Source organism: Wolffia australiana, chromosome 11 (genome assembly GCF_029677425.1).
Source record: "Wolffia australiana isolate 7733 chromosome 11, ASM2967742v1".
Taxonomy (NCBI): Eukaryota; Viridiplantae; Streptophyta; class Magnoliopsida; order Alismatales; family Araceae; genus Wolffia; species Wolffia australiana.
The window spans coordinates 61888-83251 of record NC_135845.1 but is presented as its reverse complement, the minus strand read 5'-3'; the positions used below and the strand labels follow the sequence as shown (position 1 = coordinate 83251).

At 41.1% G+C, this 21364-nt stretch overlaps 1 protein-coding gene across 1 annotated transcript; it reads left to right on the top strand.

Moving 5' to 3' along the window:
• Positions 1 to 2141: 2141 nt before the first annotated feature.
• Positions 2142 to 11821, top strand: LOC144709287 (Pseudouridine synthase family protein). The gene is made up of 10 exons (XM_078582787.1): positions 2142 to 2231; positions 4147 to 4274; positions 7398 to 7653; positions 7758 to 8078; positions 8168 to 8313; positions 8862 to 8953; positions 9166 to 9500; positions 11008 to 11077; positions 11205 to 11264; positions 11378 to 11821. Exons 2-10 carry the CDS (start codon positions 4148 to 4150, stop codon positions 11615 to 11617), a joined length of 1647 nt encoding a protein of 548 aa, XP_078438913.1. The 5' UTR covers positions 2142 to 2231; position 4147; the 3' UTR covers positions 11618 to 11821.
• Positions 11822 to 21364: the final 9543 nt, after the last annotated feature.

Genomic DNA, 21364 nt, shown 5'->3' with positions numbered 1-21364 from the left:
GTTTTAGTAACTCTAAAATTTTAAAAGTTTTTAAAAAATCTAACTCTCATTTTTATCATTTCTAGTGGTCTTTGGTGTAAATTTTACTCCAGAAAATCCTAAAAATATTTATTTTCGATTTATAGTGTTTATTAAAATTATGAAACTTAGTATAAAATATTTCTAGTGTTTTTCTTTGTATTTATTATAAATTATAATCATATAAAATTATTTAAACTAACTAAAAATCCCGAAAGCTCAGAAATTTTATTTCTTAGTCTTAAACTATTTCTTTCATTCCAAGCTTAAATTTATGAAATTAATTTTTTGCCTCTTTGAGGATCGACCCCTTACTTGCCTTATATTAATTATAGAGTATTTTAGTGGAAAATTTTCATAAATATTGTTGGTTAAGTCTTGGATAAAGTTGTAAAAGTTTCATAAATAATGCTGACATTATTACATCATTTTATTTGCGTATGTTTCCTCTTAAAACAAGAGCATATAATATTAAATTGATCACACAATTCCCATCATGGACTTGTTGCTTCATCCAAGAAAATATTTTTAGGATTTTTTAGGATTTAGTCTTTAAAAACTACATTTTGAGACGCAAAAGTCTTCCATGGTAGTAAGATAAGCATGCTGCATCAAATATTTGTTAAAGCCTGGCTAGCAAATTCTCTGCTAATGTGCAGTAAGAACAATCCAAATTTTATACTATTTTTATCATTGACACTTTTAATGGAAGATTTTAATATATTGGGATAATTAGTTTATATGTATTATCATTAATTTATTTTTAATATTATTAATTATAATTTTAATTTCAACAACGGTATATGCTTACTGCATGCTGACAAATTTATTAAGATAAAAACTGCACTGATGTTGAAATATATATGATTCTCATTACCTCCCTCTTAAAGACATTAATCGTGCAGTTTTTTATTAGTTATAAAGTTTTATCTTTCAATATTTTCAATTTAAAATTATAGAATAACAATTCCCACCATATTATGATAAATCACAAAGCTCTCATTTCCTAATTTTATACCTGTTAAATATATATATATACCTCATTATATATTGTAGAATCAGTTCCCCAAAGGTCAGTGATCATAATTATTTAATATTCAAACTTCGCCTCAGTAAAATTACATCACATTTTAATTTACTGAATACATACTAATATCATTGTAACAATATTATTATTATAGGTCATATTGTAAAAGTCTCAAAATTATATGATCGTTACTATCTCAGATGTACATACTTTTTACTGTACCCTTTCAATTTTATGAGCTTATAAGTTCCTATAATCGTTCCATGACTTTAAATGTATTTTTTATTTTCTGATTATCACCAAATTTAAGCTCGAAACTTAGATTAACAACTATGTTATGAGAAATAAAAAGGGCCTATTAAAAAACTTTATTTCTTTTATCTATCTTGTGTATACATTTTTAATAGACCATTGTAATGTTATGGTATGATACTATAAGTCTTCATTTCTCAACTTAACCAAATAGTTTAAGTCACTGGTTATTAACAAAATAAGATCTAAACTTAGAAGGACAACGTCATCATGGTAAGTCATATTCGGGAACCTCTTAGAACTATATGATTTGTATTCCCTTTTTCTTACAGACCGTTTTTTAAAGACTACTATAAACTGTTGAGTTAATCATTTATGTTTTTTAATTCCGCTTCAAATTATATTTCTTCTTATTATATTGCTCCTATAAAAAATGACCTTGAACATGATGTTTTTATTTTTCACAACTTCTTGTTGTCACATTCTACCCTATATTTCACATGTACCTGTTCAATTTTAGGCTCTTAATGCAAATAAAAGAAATTGGTTCATTTTAATGGCTACCTTATTGTAATGGGAGGGATTTATTAAATGATTGTCTTATTGTTATATATGTGATTCTAAGCGTTTAAAATTAATGCTAAGTTTCCAAGTTTAATTTTAGTTCTTTCGCATTTCATTACTGGAGATGGGTTTACAGGCAATCACTCGGACTCTTTTTCCTTATTTGAAAGCGCCGGGAGGTGGTTTTACGGAGACAAATTTGGGTACGGCTGTAAATGGAAATTTATCAAGAGTGTCTTATAAATAAACGACCCTAAATATTTTCTTTAATTTTCTCCAGCCGTGGGCAAAAACAAAGAGATCGGTAGCAGTCTTCCGCCGTTCGGAGATCGCCTTCTTCCTGCCTCGTCCGTCTCGTCTCGATCTTCAGGTAAGAGTGGTTTCGGTGTCTTCTTCGGAATGCGTGGCTCTCTGTGCGCAAACATTTCTGTTCTTCGGCTATGTATTTCAATCGTGGGCCATATTTTAATCTCCGCGCGCACTCTTGACTCTAACATTTAGGTTTTGGTGCATCCGCCAGCGTATTCGTTTCATTTGGTTTCTCGTCTGTTTGCGTTCCGTTCTTATTAATCCCTGCCGGCCAAATCCCCTCTTGCCTATTCTAAAACTTACCTTCGCGGTGGTCTGTGCATCGATATCCCTTTGAATAGCGTTGAATGATAAAAAAAACCGCCTTAGTGCCAGTTCGATGCGCGCCGAGATACCAAATTGCGACATAATTGAATTCGGTTGTTTTCTGGCAATGGTCTGTTAGGTGAGCCATCAGATGAGGAGAATAGTGCGAATTTGTGGGAGTATCTGTATCCTTGTTGTTGTTTAGGGAAGAAGATTCAATTTTTTTGGACATGACATCTTTTTACATCCCAAGCTGTCCTCAATATCTTCATCCCCGTCTCTGCGTTTTTGAAAAAGTGGAAGATAAATGTTTTCTCCTTGTGCTTCAAAATGATTTGATGGTTTCGCTACATATTTTGCTTACCCGTCAGTTCTGGGCATCGATCTTGGATTCATCATAGTCACCATTTGGTTTAGTATCTATGATTCATTGAGAGCGAAACTACGATCGAGAACATGAGTTGACATGACGGGAAGGCTCAAACATGATCTTGATCTCATTAAAATTAGAGTTGTTTCATTCAATTTTAGTGGTATTCTTACTCGGGCGGCACGGCTGAGGACAGATAACCTTTTAGTATCCTGAGCAGATATTGAATCTCGAAAGGTGGTCAGCGAACATATTCCTTTATATAGACGGGAGAAGGAAGAAGCTAGACGGGTTAAATTTGGTCTTTACGGAAAAAACGTGGTTCTTTAAATTTAGGGGCTTCGACCCAAGGTCGTTGGAAAGCCTTACGGATCAGTGATATGCTTGGCAAGTTCTGGCTTTCTTGTGATCATTCAGGTCAAATCTTTTGTGATAAGATCAAATTGAAGTGGATCGGCTCTGTGTTAGAGACCGGCCAATTCTGCACACCGTGCATTCTTTCCTCTCACAAGCAATCTGACTTATTTACCAATGAGCTCCCTGCGTCATGCTTCCGAGACTTGGGCGACAAGCTGGGAATAGAAGACTTACCCTTTCCAGATTGAACGTTAGTTTTGTTGAACCGCTATTCATTGCTCTGTTCTTACTTTTTCCTTACTCTCTGGACTCAAGTTATGCGGTCTACCTAATAACCATGTTGTAACCCCTGGTATAAATACCAGTTAGGTTTCAGGGGTCGTGCTTGGTCGAAGTTGGGTCAGGTCAGATTACCCGATCTCCGGGTCTTTTATTTATACTGACCTGTTGGTTGGGCAAGTGAGAATTGATGTGTATATAATGATATAAATTAAAAATTGATGCTATTAAGATGTTTAATTACTGGCACCTGGCGTCAGTTCAGCTAACCCCACACAACCAAACAGTCGGGCCAAAAGTCGGGTGCAGAGAACCCTTATAGCAGTGGACTTGGTCGTTTTTATTTGAGACCTTCTATTTTCTCTTTCCTTCTTTCTCTTCTTTCAATCCGATATATTCCAGGTTTAACAGTATTTCCTGCACTTTAATCCAGTCTCTTTAGAATCATACTTTTTGCATGATTTTTGTTGCATCTCTTTCACTTATTGTCTTTCGCTTTGTGGTCACCATCTCTTAGAAGAAATCTGTGGCATGGTCTTACCTTTACTTTATCTCTACTGTTTGTTTGGAGATTGCAACGTTCGTTCACTTGAATCTCCTTCCATAGTGTTCGTGCGCGTATGACTGGGTCTGGATCCCCATGATGCCTGTATTCATCTTTCAGGATGTCAGAGCTGCCAGCTGCGACAAGAGAGAGAGTAAGGAATATCAGGATAATTTCCAAAGTAAAAACAAAGTCACATACTTGTAAGGGTGCAATGACAAGATCGCATCTCCTTTTTCGCCCTCATCGTGAGTCTCGCGCCCTCTCTCATCTATCCCATGACACATGTACATCGTGAGGTTCCGCTTTATAGTCTCCACGCTGACCTTGAAGCCCAGTCTTTTCCACCTCACATCTCTGTTCCTGTCGAATTTGTCCCGGGCCATGTCCAATTTGTCAAAATTACCTCTGTGTTCTCTCTAACGTTGTTTGTCAGATATTTTTCTTCCTATAAGGATTATGGCATCTATCTTCTTAGGAATATAAAAAGGTTGTATTTGGCATCTATCCTCTTAGGTTGTCACATTGTTAGGGAGCGTTCATTACTACATCTCACCACCCTAATCACCTACACCCTTGGTCATCAACTTTTGCCCCATCAAGTTCCTTTTATGATGGCACCATCATCACCCTTGCCCTCACCTTATCTTACTGCACTGATAGAGAATTACAAATGTCTCCTCTAGCAAGGTACTTGACCTTTTTATGAAGTAAAAATCGTCAACATCATCTCAACGTAGCCACATTTACCTTCCTATTGCCCATTATTAATGTAACCACACTTGCAATCCTCCCATTTTTAGCATGACTTTACCTCATTCCGCACCCTTGAGTTGATTCCCAAGTCATGTCGTGAAGCTATGCAGGTACCTTATCGGAAGGCTATCATAGACTTGGATACAAACCTCTCATGTGCCATCTCACTGAGAAGTTGGTTCCTCATGCATCTAGTGCTAACACTGTTGCTTCTAGATGGATCTTCAATGTTAAGCACAGCTCCGATGGTACTATGAGTTATTACCAAGCTTGGCTAGCGACTGGCGGATTCTCTCAAGATTATAATGTTAATCTAGCCATGACATTTTCTCTGGTGGTTTTTGTTGATGGCCTGGCCTACCTCCTCTCCCACTGGAGGCGAACTTAGCAGAAAAACTAGGGTTTGAACAAAACAACGACTTACTTTACTTCCATAGTTCTCCCCATACTTATGGGGTTTACAAGTGGGCCTGAACATTATTGGGTCCATTAGATTATTACTAACCAGAAAGGACAAAGCGGGAAAAATAAAGAAAAAGAGATATACTGAACAGGAAAACACAACTCTCTGACAGACAGTTTTGTCAGCTAACAACTCCGAATCTGTTAAAGTTCTTCGTTGTCAACAAGGAATTATAGTTGGAAGGATTATTTGTTTAACCTTCCAACAAGTTTTTCTCAACCCCATCTATGTTCTTATGTCCTTATCCATCAAGCATTGTTGGCGACTTAATTAGGTGGACGTATTGATTGCATTTTTTTGGCAAGATGACGGACCTAACCTGACTTAGCATTTTTTGGAGACTGCCAAGGTTTGTAAAATAAAACGCACTATTTTGGTCAGAAGAAAGTCATCATGCGTGTTTTGTTAAAGTCAACCAAATTATGAGAATGTCCTAGGATTTTCTTGGATGCGACATGGATCTCAGTAGTTTTTGGAAGAAGACACATGTGTTCTTTTTCTTGTAGTAAATGTGAATGTTATGGTCATTACTTGAGTAACGGGTTTCTTAAAAAGAATGTGAGTAATGGGGTCGCATTCTTCAGGCAAGGTATATCTGAAATATTATCTATCAATTAAAGGCTTTGGAAACCAATTAACATCTTAGGGATCAATTATTCATATGTTAAATCGGAGGTAGTATGTATTGGATTTCTTAGAGGAAACTACGATTCGACCAGAAACTTATTTAGTTCATTCTGATCATAGTGTTTGGTATTGTATTGAGGATTTGTATAAATATCAATCAGTAAATGGGAAGCTTCTATATTTAACTGTCACTCAGTCTTATATTATCTACACCATTAGAGTACTCAGCTGGTTTTTTTGAAAGAAGTACTGGTTCTTTATGCACAATCAAGTTTACTAGTTTGTTGTCGTATGAGTTGGTATTCTTCGAATATGCAAAAGATGCATTCATGGTAGAAGCTTATTCTGATTCTGGTCACATTAGTGATCGAAGTGATCCAAATTCTAATTCTGATTACTACATTCATCTAAAGGGGAACCTCGCCACCTGATACCAAACTATGGATACCACAACATATGATATGGCGTGGATCTGATCTATTCTTTCAGTACTGGACATTCCAATGGAGTCTCCCGTGCCAATGTGTAGCAGCATCCACAATGCTATCTTCATTGCAAGCAATCTCACCTTCCACAAGCACACAATGCTAATAACAGGCATTTAGGTAATGATATGCACGGTAAATATTTAAAATTTTACATGAATTAAATAAAAAAATATGCATGTAATCACTGATTCTATAACTTCTCATGTATCATCTCATTTTGTGATACAGTCTCGGCTACTATATAAATATTAGAATTATTGAATTTATTATCAATAACTCCAGTTGGTTTCATAGAATCCAAGTGGTTCATTTTAAATGGTAGTTTGAGTTTTGGTGATGCCCAGAACTTAGATGTAATAATTGGTAAGATTATAGGGCCGTGACCCATGGGCCTAGGGGACGCAGAAGGCTGAGGCATATCCAGAAATCCCTTACAAGTTTCCCCATTTCTGCTCGAAATCACCTTCAACTGGTTGTGATAAGTCCTGTTGCCTTGTCTTAGATCAAGGAGCTGATTAAAAGGCCCAAGAATGAGAACAAGGCTGGTGCACCTGCGAAAAACTAAAGTGTAGGTGTCAGATTGATGATTTTACAGCAGCATTTCATTTTCTCTCTTATTAAGAAAATTAAATGCTGGTGTAAAACCCTTTATTCCTAAGTATCTCTATATAATTTGTGTTACCTATTTGAGGTGAATTTCTTAAATATATTTGCATAATTAAATTTACATTCTGACATTTACATTCCGATTTACACCTGAAATTTATGCCACTGTCATTTAATTTCTTCAATATATTACTATGACTATGCCTTTTCTATTTTGAATTTGATTTTGACCATTCGGCACACATTATAGGTCATATTGACTGAAATTGTAGAAGATAATTTTAGTCACTGGGAAGTATTTTGGGGATATATTCGGATCCTGTGAGGTCAGCCCAACAGGCCCGGTGGATAGTTTGATTTGCTTGGACACCAGAGACGCACACAGTCAACGGGGAACTTTAATCTCTCTGTATTTTTTTTCTATGCAACAGCAGCACTCACGGAAACGGGGAGGGCGGTGGCCTGGTGCCATCGCCAGTGCATGTCGATTGGAGGTGCTGGGAGAATCCCACCATTTTTCCTCTGGTCTCCGCTCAGGATCCATCACCGGCTCCAGTTGCTGGCTGTCCTGCGCTCCTCAACAACCCCTGGCTGCCCCCGCACGATGGTGGAGGATTGCAGCACCGAGGATCTTCACGTTCAGTACAACCACACTGATCCATGCAGCCATCTCCGCTGGACAGCAAGGTAGGTTCCTCCTTCGACCATTTTACCTCTTTTTGCTCTGGCTTTGCTGTTTAATGCTGCCAATTCCCCAAGTAACTGATCTTAGTGATCTCATCCGGCCACAGGGAATGCTACCAGTTCATGTATAATCGTTCATGGCAAAAGGTTTCCAATTTCTACGCAGACATCATTTGCGGAAGATGGTCCTTGCTTAGCTTGTTTCCTGAAGTATCTTCTGTCTCTGCTGGAACGGTGGACAGTGTCTCTGGTGTTGCCTCTTACGACACTGCAGAGTCAAGGGTTGGTGAAGATGATACCACTGATTTTGCTTATGAAAAAGGAAGAAAGGGGCGCTGGGCAAGGTCGACATTCAAGATCGATCTCGCATACCATGGCGGTTCCTTCGATGGCTGGCAAAGGCAACCCGGTCTTAATACCGTTCAAGGGTGTGTTGTAGTTGCGATTGATGCAAAAATTTGTTTCTACTCCATCGATTTCTCATCACTCATCTTGGTCTAATGATCTCCCATCTCAGAGCTGTCGAAATTGCTCTTGGAGAGTTTGTTGACGACAAGAAAGCTCAACGCCTGAAGGACAAGTCTTTGCCGGTGACAGGGTGTGCTGTTGTTGCCGGCCGAACAGACAAGGGCGTGTCTGCCCTGCGTCAAGTCTGTTCCTTCTGTAAGCGCTCAAGAGCTCTAGCTGCATTAATAGCTTACACACAAAAACTTCCTTCTTCCCCTCTCTTTATCTGGTCAAATCTTGAAAATATGACCTAAAAAACAAGAGGATATGCTATAGCTGGCTTCATTGAAACTTGGAAATTTGGCCAGAGGAATTAACCTAAGTACATTGTAATTTTTTTAGGAGAATTCACATTTTTACTTTCTTTAATGACCACTGTCAGCTCTTGGCTGATAGGAGGAGAGAATGAGAGGAGGCAGGGCGACGGGAGGAGCCTGCAGCCCTGGGAGGAGGGAATAAACCCTAGAAAATAAGTATCTACCTTAAATAAGCGGATAGATATTACACTTTTACAATTAGGGAGTGACATTTTAACCCTGCAATCTAACAACCATAAACCATATCCAGGTGGTTTTTTTTAAAATTTATTTTTACTTTTATCAAGAAGTTGTGTTTATCCATTGGAAATTACGTGGAATCGTCTTCGCGCATTTAACCTTTTTTGGCGAGGATTGGGTTTCACTGTTGCCCACCATGACTCGTAGATACTTGGAATGAGTTAGTCAAGGCCTGCAAGATCAAGGATGCAATCAATAGTGCACTTCCCGGAAAGCTTGTAGCCTTGTCTGTTTCTGAGGTTGGTTCTGCTTTGCGCCGCTTGTCCCCAATGAAAATGTGCGAAACAAATTTTTTTCTGCCTTTCATCTTCAGTCAATTTTCATATTCAGCATATTTCTACTTCGTCGTCTAAGAGGCTAATGATCCTCTTCCTGGGATGAATTTTTTTTGAAAGAAATTCTTATTTGCATGAATTCAAACTTAAAGTTGACGAGGGAAACCTACGGGCAGGTATCTCGGGTTTTTCATCCGAATTTTTCTGCAAAATGGAGGCGATACTTTTACATCTTTCCCCTCAGTGATTGGAAAGGCAAAGATGTGAACACAAACAAGACCAATGAAAAAGAGGAAATGGCTGATGGAGACATAAATTTATTGCGCGAGTTCCACCATGAGAAATGCAGAGACTTGTCTATACCTGATGATGGCGATGATGGATTTTCCGCTGACACGTCCAAAAACTACAGTTTCAGTGTCAGCAAGGTGAATCAACTACTGCTACAACTAGAAGGGAAATCACTGTCTTATAAAATGTTTGCACGGGATACGAAAGCATCACGAAGCAAGTAAGTTTGTGTCATCCGTCCAACTTCTAATAGCAAGATGTTTCTAGTGCCCCAAGGTATTGTGGGTATTTTTGTGATTATTTGCTCCAATTTCACCATTGAGAATATTGTTCGCCCGTCCTGATACCGGTACCGGATGACGATATCGGGACAGATGCTGTATCGGATACCGGAACGGCAATTTCCGGTATCCATTCTTTTCGATATCTAGATATTGGATATCGGTTGCTACAGTGCCGATATCCGATACCGATATCCGTCTCGATGTCGTCATCCGTCTCCATCTCAGGGGGGAGGATGACGACATCGGATATCGGGTGTGGATACTTAAAAATATTATTAACTTATATATGTTCTGCGATTAACATGGGCAAGAGAGTAGTAAGTGAGGTTTTTGATTGTTTACACATCTAGTTTAATATATACAGCCAAATATTTTCAATTTCTTCCATATGGGATAATAAGATTCAGGTTTGGTGTTAAACTCCGAATCCCTTTTTCCCATATGGAAGAAAATAGAACTTTTTACTTCTATTTATTGGACGATGTGTTACTATGTTAAATAATAAACAAATATGAGGTCCATTAAATATGGCGAGTATAGATTAAAATATTATTTTACCATTTAATGTATAGTGGGACTCATTTAATGTATACAGAGACTGGTTTCTAATATCTTCCATGTGGGATAAACGGGATTCTGAGTTTAGATTACACTTCCTGTTATCCCATATGGAAGAAAATAAAAATTTTGTACTCTATATATTAACTGAGATTGAAAATAAAAATTCAACGCTAATGTACGTTAGTCATAGATTGATATGAAAATCGTATTTTTTACTGTCGATACTGGTTCCGATATCCGGTATCCGTCGCGTCCCTCTACCTACGGTATCCGGTACCAATATCCATCTACCCCTCAGAGACGGATATCGTCCGATATCGGATATCCAGCACTGTCCCATTTTTTTTTTGGATATCGGATATCAGTTGTCTGATACCAGATGACGGACGGATATCGGTTGGGCGAACCCTAATTGAGAAGGAGGGCTTTTAGTAATATCACAAAGGTTAATGCACCGTTTTTGCAGTTGAGCTTAAAAGCATGCCTTGTGGTGATTTATTTTTTTCTCAGAGAATCTACTGAACAATTGTTAGTGATCTTATAATATGTTTGGGTTCGTATTAAAATCTGAACATGGGTGGACAATGACTAATTTCACATTATTATGAAACATGGTGTGCATGGGATGACTTGAGCACCTTGTTTTTTAGAGGAGATCATCATAGTTGAAGTAACATTGTAGTTGGAAGATTAATGTCTCACTCAAGGTTCCGACTTTTGTTTATTTGGGTATTTTGATTTTTGCATGCTTTTTTTTCATCCCTAAAGTTCATGTTTACACAATCATTGAACAAGGCAACATATTACTCATCCAATATATTTATTAGAAAAAACTTGATCTTGCTATACGCATCAGAATAAGTTTTTACATTTACTTTTCAGTGGGCCGCCGACAGAGTGCTATGTCTTCCATGCTCGAGCTGTTGAATCAAGATTGCCTTGCAGTGATCTGGTATCTCTGTGTTCTCATCAACAAGAAATATTTGTTCATTTTTTATACGCTGTCTTGAATTGAACAGCCTTCTAGTAGAATATTTTCGAGTTACTTACTGGATGTTAATTCCTGGTTACATTATCAGGACACAGATGGACTTAGAGTGATGTGTGTAGAACTGGTAGCTAAACGCTTCTTACGTCGGGTATCAACCGAAGAACATTAACCTCCTCAATCTGTGTTTTAGTTTTCAATTGAAAATTTGGAAAATGAGTGATTCGATTGCTTTGTGACGTTGGACCACCCCTGACCGTGCAGATGGTCCGGGTTCTGGTGGCAACGGCCATCAGAGAAGCAGCGGCCGGGGCTGAGGAAGATGCTCTGATAAAACTGATGGATGCTGCCTGCCGACGTGCGACTGCCCCTCCTGCACCCGCAGAGGGGCTCTGCCTTGCTGATGTTGGCTACATGGAATTTTCCAAGGCCCACTGTTTGATACAGCAACCAGAATGGATGACTGAATCTGGATGGAAAGAAGAAGATCCTTTGCAGTCTTGATTTATTTTCCCTTGAAGCCAGTATGCTCAAGGCCGTGAGGGACAGTGGGTTGTTGACAATAGAGGGCATCCATTTTACAAAAGATAAATTGGTAAGGGGTCTCACAGATGACCTTTTGACTTCCATTGAAAGTTTATGGTATTTTCATTTATGTTAGAATGGACTAACATTCTTACGAGATAAATTAAAGTTTTTTTGTGAATACATTTGTCTGTTTTATGGATTTGGTTTATCCTAGCCAAAGAAAATCTTAAGAGGACAGTACGAATTACGTATTAGAAATATCTGTTTTTTTTTAAATAATAGACATCTGATACAGACTCCCTCGGACATATTTGGAAAGGAGGAAGAAAAGGCAAGGTTTGGAATGGTTTTCCTACTGATCTATGCCATTCTTTGCAGTATACCTGACCAATGGGGAGGTGTAGCCACAATAGCACCAGTTTCTATATGTCTGTTGGCTTTACCTTTTTCTAAAAGTTTGTATGCATGTAGTTCAAGTTTTCGCCACACAAGCTTCTTCAAGCCACGTGTGAGAGTGGGAATGTGCAGGATCTATAAATCACTGAACCAGAGGACTAGAGACACTTCTTGAAACTAGCTGGAGGCAGGGCTGCCTCCGGCTGGAGCTTAGGAATTTTCTATTCCAGAAGGTGGAAATATTGATCCAGTTTGCCGTTGCTTCTACTATTTTCTCTTCCAGCTTTTCTCCCATTCTGTGTCTTGTTTTCCACTCTGCCTCTTGACATCCATGCGTTATACCCCTCCTGTGATTTGGACAAACACTTGCTATTTCTTTTAATTCTTGATCCTTTGAGAAGGTCAAAGTTCTTCATGCCATATTCCGTTTGCAGTTCATCATTTCCTTTTCAGGATAAAGAAAAATGGTCTGGTATCGCTTGGATAAAGGTGAGAAAAGGAAGAGAGCAGAAAAAAAATAGCAAGGGAAAGAAGAAGATAATTCTGAGCCGAGGTGAATGGAGAAGATAAAACGAGAATAGGCATGGGTACATTCCCCTGGCCTTTTGTAGGCTTCTTGAGGTTTTTGTAGGTATATATTGCACTTCATACCACCTTTTCAGGATCTATCTGGCCATTATTTTCTATTCATGGCGAAGATAGCTGAAAGGATTAACGATCATAAAAGAGAATCAAGATGTGATCTTTGTAGCAGATTAAGGTCCCCTCTTTTTTGGTTGTCCAAATAAGTAGCTACTACGTGGCAGTCTGCCATTGGACTTCCCATAATGACTCCCAAATTACTCAAACCATTCGCTCCCGGTAAGGACATGTCAGATGGTAAGTGAGAGGTCGATGTGGGCTTGTATCATGGTTGGATGAACCATTGTTTTCATGGTGCCCTGTGATTAGGGAAGGTCACAGTCTGACCAAATGTCAATCAGACCGGACTGGTCAACATTTTTAGTGCTGTGCGGAAGTTTCAGTTTTCATGTTGAACTGGACTGAACACAGGTGTTAATAATACTCTCTTGCTTGGGCGTTCTCTCTCTCTCTCTCTCAATCTCTCGTCCTTTCCCTCAATCCCTTTGAATATTTCATCCTCCACCTACTGTATCTTTCCCTCTCACTTATGTCTCCACTCTAACCGTATCTCTCATTCAGTTTCACATTCTCACTCTCTCGAGCACTCATCCTTCTTCTTATTCTCACTCGCTCTATCCATCAATTTCTCGTTCTCTTACTCTCAATATATCTCAGTCTCTCAATGTCTTCATTTTCTCACTCTCAATCTCTTGTTCTCTCGGTCTCTTAACCTCTCATTCTCTCATTCTGTATCTTCCTCAATCTCTTCTTTTCTCTGTCTCTCAATCTCTCATTCTCCCAGTCTCTCGATCTCCCGTTCTCCCTCTCCATCTCCCTCAGTATCTGAATTTCTCGTTCTCTCAATCTCTCTCACTCTGTATCTCCCTCAAGCTCTCAATCTCTCATTATCTCTCAGTCTCTCAATCTCTCGTTCTCTCACTCTCTCTCCCTCACTCTCTCAATCTCTGTCAATATCTTCTCTCATTCTATCAGTCTCTCGTTCTCTCTCTCTTTATCTCCCTCTTTCAGTATCTTGTTCTCGCACTCTCTATCTTCCTCCATCTATCAATATCTTGTTCTCTCAGTAAATCGCTCATTCTCTCACTCTCTACCTCTCCCTTAATCTCTCAATCTTGTTCTCTCAATTTATATCTCTCTCGATCTCTCCTCTCATTTTCTCAGTCTCTGTCTTGCTCAATCTCTTAATCTCTCGCTCTTGTATTCTAGCTCTCTTTCAATTTTTCATTCGTTCTTGCATTCTCGCTCTTTCAATTTCTCATTTGTTCTCGAATTCTTGCTCTCTTTCAATCTCTCATTTGTTTTTGCATTCTTGTTATCTTTCAATATATCATTCTTTCTTGCATTCTTATTCTTTTAATGTCTCTTCCTTTTACTCTCTCAAAATATGATCGATTCTCATTCTGTCACTATGTATGTCTCTCAATCTCTTAGTATTTCTTGTTCGGTTACCCTTTATCTCTCTTAATCTCCCACTCTTTGCTCACTCACTCCATCTTACTGTCTCCCCTTTTTTCTAACTCTTCATCTTCCTATTCATGTCTTTCCCTCTCACTCTCCTCCATCTCTAACTGAATCTCTTTCACCCTCTCTCTCATCACCTTATTCCTTCTCATATTCTCTCTCTCATTCTTTAAAACCTTATTGCATTCTCATTCTCTCAATCTCTCTCTCTCTCTCTCTCTCTCTCTTGCTCTTTCACTCTATTCTTTCTAAAGGTTAGAAATCCCCAATGGAGATGAAGAACACCTTGCGAGAATTAGAAATAAAAAGATTAAAAGTAGCAGAGAGTGAGAAAGAAGGAGAGAAGAGAGGGAGAATTAAATGAAAGAATTCCACAGAAATGGAATGAGAGAAAGGGAGAGGGACAGACTGAGAGAGGGAGTGAATGAGAGAAGAATGAGAGAAAGAATCATAGAGATTAAGAGAGAAGAGAGGGAGAATTAAATGAAAGAATTCCACTGAAATGGAATGAGAGAAAGGGAGAGTGACAGAGAGAGAGAGGGTGAATGAGAGAAGAATGAGAGAAAGAATCACAGAGATTAAGAGAGAAAGAGAGAAGAGAGGGAGAATTAGAAATAAAAAAAGTAGCAAAGAGAGAGATAGGAGGGAAGAGATGGAGAATAAGAGAAAGAACTCCATTGAAATGGAATGCGAGAAAGGGAGAGTGACAGAGTGAGGGAGAGGGTGAATGAGAGAAAGATTCAGAGAGTGCGATAGAATCAGAGAAGAGAGTGAGGATTAGAGAAAGAATTCCACTGAAATGGAATGAGAGAAAGGGAGTGTCAGAGTGAGAGAGAGGGTGAATGAGAGAATTAGAGAAAAAAGTGAGAAAGAATCACAGAGTGACATTGAGAGAGAGGGAGATTAAGAGAACAAAAGATACATAAAGAGACTAGAATTGACGAAGATAAAAATAAATTGAAGCTACTGACTACTGAGTACTGAATACAGATACTCCAATTTCAAATAAAATTATTTGAATAGATGCAACCAGAATGGAAATTCCACAAATTTTATGAATGAGAAGGAGCTATGAGAAATAGTGGAAGAAGAATTGAGAATTGGCAGACGAGAATTGAGAATTGTTGGATGAAGAAGGTCTCTTATGATGATTTAGAATTGGCGGATGAAGAATGACTTTGATGAGAATAGGGAAATGCAAATTGGCGGATGAAGCAGTCAAGTAGAGAATATGAGAAATGGCGGCAGAAGAAGAAGAAAAATTTGAAGGGCGAAGAAGAACTTACTCGCGACTGCTGATTCCGCCAATGCCGCCGTCCATCATCCACCGTAGCGCCAAACCCTCTACGGCTCTTGTTCGTGTATTTTCGATTCAAAATTTTGAATAAATAATACACAAAATACCCAAAAAAGAGTTTTTTGATGTTGGATATCGGAATTCGATATCCAACATCAAAAACTGATGTCGTCATCCTCCCCCCTGAGATGGAGGCAGATGACGACATCGAGACGGATATCGGTATCAGATATCGGCACTATAGCAACTGATATCCGATACCAATATCTGGTATGCTGATATCGAAAAAAATGGATACCGGAAATTCCCTTTCTGGTATTTGATACGGCATCCGTCCCGATACCAGCATCCGGTACCAATATCAGGACGGGCGAACACTACTATGCACTGTTATATCATGTATTTAATGGGCTTACTAAAATATTTAGCTCTTTGGATTAAAATAAAGATATCATCATTATTATGATTATAATAATAATAATAATTATTATTAGTACTTTATCTTTTTTTAAAAGGCATGAGTTTACGAGCAGGAGCGTTTGCTGAAGCGATGCGTGACTTAAGGCGCGACTTTTTTTTTGCCAAAAAACACGGTGTTGGGTACAGCCAACCATGCGGTTGTGCCCATAGACCGATCCAGCCGTGCCCTGGTAGCCACCAAGGGGGATTTTATAGATAAATGGAGTGTTTATAAGTGTTTATAGGCGTGGAACGAGTATAAATATCCCAATTACACTCGGATCCCACTCGTCCACGCCCATGTTCAGAAAATGAAAAAAATACATAAATGATACCTTGCAAGTGCTCTGTGAAGTGCGCACGTCGACGTTCCACTAGAGCCCACCGCTATGATGATGATGGGGTGGTATTGGAGTTGTCTTCGCAGGCGTCATATGGCATCAATGTAGTGCATGGTGAGGACCTCCTTTGAGGCAGGTGCAGTCCACCCGTCTAGCTTGAGACGTCGTCGGCTAGGCCGGAGGGTGAGCGCTCCTACCTCGAGTGCTCCATGCGATCCGCCATTCCCGCGGGTCCGCCGTCGTGAGTGTTCGACGTGTGCGGAGGGTCGGCAAGCCGAGACGATCGACACGATAGAATCCCCTAGCTATCGTAGGGAACGCCTGCCAAGAAAGAAAAAGAGATGAAGGGAGAAGGGAGTCGTGTGTGTACCGCATGGTTGGCGAGGGCATCTGCTGTCTGGTTGCCTTCTCGCAGCTGGTGTCGAATGCTAGTGCGAGGGTGGCACCGCATGATGTCCTGCCAGACCGAGTGTAGTCACCACTGGGAGCATGTACCTATACGAAGCATGTCAACTAACTTTTGTGAGTCCGACTCTACGACGATATTATGAAGGTTTCATTTCTCATAGAGGAGTAAACCATCACGTATCACCATAGCTTCAGCTACCGTATTAGTTTGTATGCCATAGAAAGATGAGAAAGCAAAGAGGATACTCCCTGTATGGTCTCGGAGGATACCACCTCCCCCTGTTGGTCCGAGTTCCCCTTGGTCGCACCATCCACATTCAATTTAAGGATGCCGATTGGCGGTGGGAGCCAATAAACGACCTATAACTGAATACGGATAGGGGTGAGGGTCATCAGAATGGCCCAGGAGCAGAGGAGGTCGCATGCGAGTGCTGAACTGTAGGCTCGAGTCGGGATGAAATGGTGGATGCGCCGTATCCACAGCTTGACTCGACACATGATATCCACGGCGCGCATGGGCGAAGCTGCAAAACAAGAAGAGTTTCGCCCTTTCCATATCTCCCATAGTAAATAGGCTATGGTGATGTGTAGGATGGGGTTCCTCTTAGAGCATGTTGGCAAGAGAAACATCCTGCCAAAACACTCGAATGGGGTTAGTGGAGTGTGAAGTAGTGGATGCCAATGGTGTGTGATTTGGCAACAACATTCGAGGGCTGTCTCACTATGGAAGAAAAGATGGTCCATGGTCTCAGTCTTTGGGGATTCTGGACAACAGTGGCAACGGGAACTAATAGAAAGACCGAGATGGATGAGTCTATCATCAGTCGGAAGGCCACGATGTAAGAGTCTCCATAGGAAAAAGGAGACGCGAGTAAGGATTGCCAGATGCCAGATGCGATGGCCCTAGTGTTGGACGGGGGATTTCTCACGAAAATGCTCCCAAGAAGAGCTGCACGAGTAGGCTCCACCAAGTGTGAGTGTCCCAATAGCCCGGTCGACACTAGATCTGATTGGAGTACTTTGGGCCTTGGGTAACGTGGCTAAAGGGAGGCTATGCTGCTATCATATGTGTTACGTGTTGCCCATAAGCAGCTAGGTCACTATAAGTCGTACAAAATGTGGATGGCGAGCAAACGACCCATCAGCGTGCCAGGTATCAAACAAGACACTAATCTCTCCTCGGGTAATATGCCAACGTGTAACCTTAACGATCTCAATCCATTGGCACTCCCACGTCCGCCATCTCCATTGTCCCCGGATATCTATCTCTCGATTGGCCTACTCTCCATACTTGGCTGAGATAAAACTTCCCAATGGGGAGTGTGTGGTGCGCATACGCCATACTAGCTTCTTTTGAAGCATGTCCTGGACATCCATGAGGCGTCTGATCCCCAGACCCCCCTCAACCGTCGGCCGACATGCTTTCTCCCAAGAAACTCCATGATGGCGACTCTCTCCCTCTAGGTGACCAGACCATAGGCCGACATGCTTTCTCCCAAGAAACTCCATGATGGCGACTCTCTCCCTCTAGGTGACCAGACCATAGGAAAGGCGCGCATAGTCATTCTACGGAGCGGAGGACGATAAGAGACAGTGAGTGGATCTTGAGGGTGTGAAGTGGGATACTCATGTGGACATGTCGAATAAGTTGGATACGTCTGACAGGGGATAGGAAATGGAGTTTCCATCCCTCTAGTTTCTTTCTAAGTTTAACCAACAAGGCATCAAAGCAATGATGCTTGGAGGGTCCTAGAAAGATAGGGCATCAAAGATAGTCGAACGGAAGACATCCTCATGGTTAATGGGTATAATGTTGGAGTATCTGAGAGCACTTTATAGTGGTGGAAGGACAAATTATAAAGCTACTCTTCGAAGCATTGACGAGCTGGCCCGAGGCTTGCTTGTATGGTGTGAGGACGCTCATAAATTCCTTAATGGATTTTTTAGATCCATTGAGGAAGAGGATGGCATCATTTGTAAAAAGAGAATGCGAGAGGATCGGGCAACCCCTTTTCATAAAATACAGTTGGATGAGGCCGTGGTCAATCACACGTGTGAGCGATCGGCTGAAGACCTCCTCCATCAATATAAAAAGGGTAGGTGAGATAGGATCACCTTGCCGTAGACCTCTCGTGGCCGTGAAGAAGCCAGCGGAGTTTCCATCCATTAGGAGAGAGAAATGGTTCTCTCTAATGCAGGGATCGACGAGGTAGATGAAGGCACTAGTGAACCCAAAGCATCTCAACACTTGGGTGAGGAAATTCCACTCGACTCGAACAAAGGCCTTCTCCATATCCAGTTTGATGATGACATTCAAGCCCCGAATATGAGCGTCTAAGGACTGGGATAGCTCGTGAACGAGCATGATATTGTCATAGATCTGTCGACCCTTGACAAAACCACACTGTTTAGGCGAGATAAGTCTATCAAGGAAGTTTCCTAGTTTATTTGTAATGATTTTGGATGCAACTTTATAGCATACATTACAAAGACTAATGGGGCGAAAGTCTCAAAAGGTAGTTGGAGAGTAAGACCGAAAGAGAGGGAGAGAGAGAGAGAGGGAGAGGGAGGGAGAGAAAGAGAGAGGCAGAGCAGGTCAAAGAGTGAGGAAGAGATGAAGGAGAGTGGGAGAGAGGGCGACACAAAGAGAGGGAGAGAATGAGATAGGGAGAGAGAGACAGGAACAGAGGGAGAGAAAGAGAGGGAGAGAGTGAGAGAGAACGAGCGGGAGAGAGGGAGAGACAAGGAGAGAACGAGAGAGAGTGAGATAGAGGGAGAGAGAACGCACGGGTGAGAGGGAAAGAGGATGATAGAGAGAGAGAGGACGAGCTACACCGCAGGAGCTTAATCCCTTCAGACTGAAGCCAATACGATGGGTATCTGAATTCTCTTGGCACGCACTGATCGGTGTCCACGCTCATGATTTCGACGGGCTCGTTACCAGCTCCTACAGCCGAGGATTGGAGCCTTCCCATCTCCCACGGCGTGGACTCGCCTACTTCTCGTCCCCCCAGGTCAGCCCGCTAACTTCCCCTTACTTTGGTGTTTTTATTTCAGCCGCCTCTTCCGATAACCCGTGCCTATCTCTTTCACTTCTCCCCCCCCCTGTTATGCCTTCTCCTTGCCTTCATCCTTAGCTGGGTGGGGTAGTTGATAAGGGAGCCCTTGGGCGGGTACAATCCTGTAGCTACTAGCCTCCCATAACTAACTTCAAGGTGAAGGCTTCAACCTTGACCGGAGCCCCCATCCGTCGGTCTCGAGTCAACCACCGGCATTCGGAGCACTTGTCCCTTCCTAGCTTGTCTAGACAAACCAGAAGAGCCAATCTCTACGTCGCGTCGGCCTAGTGTTTTCGTGTTTTCCTGCATCGGGTGCATTCTTACAGTCGTCATCCGTTCACTGATACGAGTTAGTCGAATTATTGTGTTGCAACACGCGCCGATTGATCCCGGCCGTGGGCGTGTTGCATCATAGACATTGCGAGACTAGATTTCTTATCAAGAGGAAGGCGGTGTTGCTATATAAAGTTATTTTCGAAGCACAACAACAATTCCCGTGAGAGGCAGAGATGGACAGAGGGACCAGGAGCGAGAGTGACAGGGAGCGAGAAAGAGAGAGAGAGAGAGAGAGAGAGAGAGAGAGAGAGAGAGAGAGAGAGAGAGAGAGAGAGAGAGAGAGAGAGAGAGAGAGAGATGGAGATAGATAGAGAGAGAGAGTGAGAGAGAGAGCGATGGGGATAGACAGAGAGAGAGTGAGAGCGAGAGATAGATAGACAGATAGAGAGAGAGAGAGAGAAAGAGAGAGAGAGTGAGAGAGAAAGAGAGTGAGAGAGTGAGAGAGTGAGAGAGTGAGAGAGTGAGAGAGTGAGTGAGAGTGAGGGAGAGAGAGAGTGAGAGAGAGTGAGTGAGAGAGAGAGAGAGAGAGAACGAGCGAGATGGAAAGAGAGCGAGAGCGAACGCTCTTCTGTATTCCATCATGTGCCGTCTTTGACATAGATTTTGAGAGCGGTAGGAAGCGATAGCCCGCGAGAGCTACGGGGCGTGAGAGTGACTGGGAGTGATGGAGGGAGAGAGAGAGAGGAAGAGAGGAAGAGAGGGAGAGAGAGAGAGAGGAAGAGAGAGCGGGAGACTGAGGGAGAGAGAGAGGAAGAGAGGTAGAGAGAGAGGGATAGAGAGCGGGAGAGGGAGGGAGAGAGGGAGAGATAGAGCGGGAGATAAAGATAGAGATAGAGAGGGGCTATCCGATATCTAATATCAACATCCGTCATCGAGCTAACAGATACCAAGACCTGCACATAAAATCGGTGTCTGGATATCAATGTCCAGTATTTGGGTCTCCGTTTCCAAAAGAAAACCATTATCCCAGGATTAAGTTTCAAATTAAATAATGAAAATCTAATTGCATAATAAAAATATACAGATTACACAAACACGATCACTCTCGCTCAGACATTTCCACAAGCAACTGGAATGCCCATTTTATTGACCTTTATTTTTTTGACTTTATGTTCTCTCTAATGACAACTCTTTCACCCTCTAGTTAGATTCCTATCTTATACGTATCCATCAACACGTCTTTGTACAGTTGTTATTTAGAAGTTAAGTAATAATACTAATAATTACTAATCCCTTACTAGTAACATTGTTTTTACTATCTCCTCTCCGTTCTGTTTTAATCTTCAATATACTCTTCAGTTTACACGTGAAGAAGCAAACA